Source organism: Serinus canaria, unplaced genomic scaffold, assembly GCF_022539315.1.
Source record: "Serinus canaria isolate serCan28SL12 unplaced genomic scaffold, serCan2020 HiC_scaffold_279, whole genome shotgun sequence".
Lineage (NCBI taxonomy): Eukaryota > Metazoa > Chordata > Aves > Passeriformes > Fringillidae > Serinus > Serinus canaria.
The window spans coordinates 2,739-5,837 of NW_026108393.1; the positions used below are offsets into that span (position 1 = coordinate 2,739).

The following is a 3,099-nucleotide window of genomic DNA, read 5'->3' on the forward strand; positions in this document are numbered from 1 at the left end:
TGGGAAATATCAGAACCAGAGCTGACTAGACCAGGACCTCAAGGTAAGAATAGAGGTGGAAGGCAGAGAAACAGGAATTTATGGTAGATACAGGGGCTACTTATTCAGTATTAAATAAACGTCTAGAACCAATTAGTGACACTACCATACAGGTGGTCAGAGCTATGGGACAACTTGAGGAGAGGACCCTTTCTGAAGCCCCTCAGTTGAGGTTTGGTGGGAAGGAACTGGATCATCAATTTTTATATATGCCAAATTGTCCAAAACCGTTATTTGGTCGGGACTTATTATCCCTACTCAATGCAAAAATTATTTTCGAAGATGGGAGAGCTAAATTGGAAATTCCACATGAAGAAATTGGAAAAATTTTCATATTAAAAGAAGCTGATCCAGTGCCAATCCCACCCGAAGTAGAACAAGCAGTAGTCCCTTGGGTTTGGGAAACAGGAGTACCAGGGAAGTCCAAAGCAGCCAAACCTGTAGTGGTGGAATTAAAAGAAGGGGCACAACCAGTTAGAATTAAGCAATATCCCATTAGGACAGAGGCAAAGCAGGGGGTGGCTCCCACAATAGCTCAATTTATTACTTTAGGGTTATTACAAGAATGTGAATCGGAATACAATACCCCTATATTCCCGGTGCGTAAGCCAAATGGTAAGTACAGGCTAGTACAGGATTTAAGGGCAATTAACAAAATAGTTAAGGACATCCACCCAGTGGTTGCTAATCCTTACACTTTGTTACCATCTGTGTCAGAACGCTTTAAATAGTTTACTGTGATTGATTTGAAAGATGCCTTCTTCTGTATCCCACTGGCCGCGGAAAGCATGAAGTACTTTGCCTTTGAATGGGAAGACCCTAACACAGGACTTAGGAAGCAGCTGACATGGACACGTTTACCCCAGGGGTTCAGCAACAGCCCCACAATCTTTGGCAATCAGTTGGCCAAGGAACTGGAGGAATGGAGGACCACCCAGGTGAAAGAACCACCGTCTAGGTATGTACTCTTGCAATATGTGGATGATATCCTGCTAGCTACTGAAGAAAGAGGGGTATGCCTGACGCTAACAATTGCACTGTTAAACATGTTGGGACAGTCTGGTTACCGAGTATCGAAAGAAATGTCACAACTCATTCAGGAAAAGGTGCTGTATTTGGGTTGTGAGCTGAGCCAAGGACAGCGTAAACTGGGGACAAATCGTGTGGAGGCAATCTGTTCTATACCCCTTGACGCTAACAATTGCACTGTTAAACATGTTAGGACAGTCTGGTTACCGAGTATCGAAAGAAATGTCACAACTCATTCAGGAAAAGGTGCTGTATTTGGGTTGTGAGCTGAGCCAAGGACAGCGTAAACTGGGGACAAATCGTGTGGAGGCGATCTGTTCTATACCCCTCCCTAGAAATCATCAGGAATTAAGGTCTTTTGGGCATGGTGGGGATGGGTAGATTATGGATCTTAAATTTTGGACTGCTTGCCAAAACTATGTATGAAGCTCTGAAAGAGCCCAAGCTAGAATAGAATACTGCTAGGAAAAAAGGCATTCCAGGAGTTAAAGCAAGCTCTAAAAGAAGCCCCTGCTTTGGCCTGCCGGACCTGAATAAGATTTCAACTTTATGTGAATGAGAGACAGCAGTTGGCATTGGGGGGTGACTTAACCCAACGATTGGGGTCCTGGAAAGGCCAGTGGGTTATTTCTCCAAACAATGGACACTGCCAGTATGGGGGTGGCCGTCATGCTGCGGGCCGTAGCAGCCACTGTCATACTGATACAGAAGGCTCGAAAATAACATTGGGAGGAAAATAGAAGTGTCGTTCCCACATAGTATTGACAGTGGTTGGAACAGAAAGGGGGACACTTGGTTATCATCTAGCAGAATGCTACAATACCAGGCCATTTTGAGGGAACAAGATGATGTGGAACTGAAAACAACTAACCATATCAACCCAGCTGAGTTTCTCCGCAGTGAAACAGCAGAAGGGGAATTAGCTCATGACTGCATGGAAATAATTGAGCAGGTGTACTCCAGCCGGATGGATCTGAAGGACACACCAATGGAAGATCCCGACTGGGAGTTGTTCACAGATGGATCAAGCTTCGTGGAAAATGGGACCAGGTATGCCGGGTACTCTGTTGTCTCCACAACCCAAGTTATAGAAGCCAAAGCATTACCTCCAGGAACCTCGGCCCAGAAAGCGGAGGTCATAGGCCTTACAAGGGCACTGGTACTCAGCGCTGGAAAGAAGGTAAACATTTGGACTGATTCTAAATATGCTTTCGGGGTAGTACACATACATGGAGCTTTATGGAAAGAGAGGGGATTACTTAGTGCACAAGGAACTATGATCAAACATCACACAGAAGTTTTAGCCTTACTAGAAGCAGTCCACAAGCCAGAAAAGGTGGCCGTCATGCATGTACGTGGGCATCAGAAAGAAGAAGGAAAAATTTTCCAAGGAAATCGCCTGGCAGATTCGGCTGCCAAGGAGGCTGCACGGCTGGTATGGACCCAGATGGCTTTGATCCCTACAAAGGTAACCCCTATTTCTCCTTACTTAAACAACCACCACACTACTCATCAGAGGAAGAAGTGGCCAAATTGTTGAGGGGCCACCCTACTCGTCTCCCCACACCCCTACCAACTCCCCCCCTTGACAACCCGAACCTAAAACACGGTACCTCTAAGAACCCCGCAAAAACCGTCCAAGCCCCCCCTACCCCTCCCCTTCTTGAGACAACATACCACACACACACCTACCAAACACACACAAAACGCCACCGAAAACCACCCAACTCAGCTACAACACCAAAACACACAACTCCCATAACACCCCTACCGATCAACCTCACCGCCCACCTACCCCACCACCCCCCACAAAACCAGAAAAACAAAAAAAAAAAAAACAACAAAAAAAAACACAACGGATGGTAGTCACAGCTACCGGGACAAGTGGTGGTCCCAAAACCAAATAATGAATGCAATCCTTGTTACAGAGCACAATAATGTCATTGGGGAGCAGAGTATTGGTAAAATTTTTAAACAAGGAGATGGTTTCTAACCAGATGTTAACAATGGTAAAGCAGGTGATGCAATGTG

The 3,099-nt window shown here is 45.6% G+C and overlaps 1 protein-coding gene across 1 annotated transcript; it reads left to right on the plus strand.

The window, feature by feature from the left end:
* The first annotated feature begins 544 nt into the window (after nt 1–544).
* On the plus strand, nt 545–2,608 carry LOC127061225 (uncharacterized). The gene is made up of 2 exons (XM_050987830.1): nt 545–997; nt 1,969–2,608. Exons 1-2 carry the CDS (start codon nt 828–830, stop codon nt 2,606–2,608), a joined length of 810 nt encoding a protein of 269 aa, XP_050843787.1. The 5' UTR covers nt 545–827.
* Nucleotides 2,609–3,099: the final 491 nt, after the last annotated feature.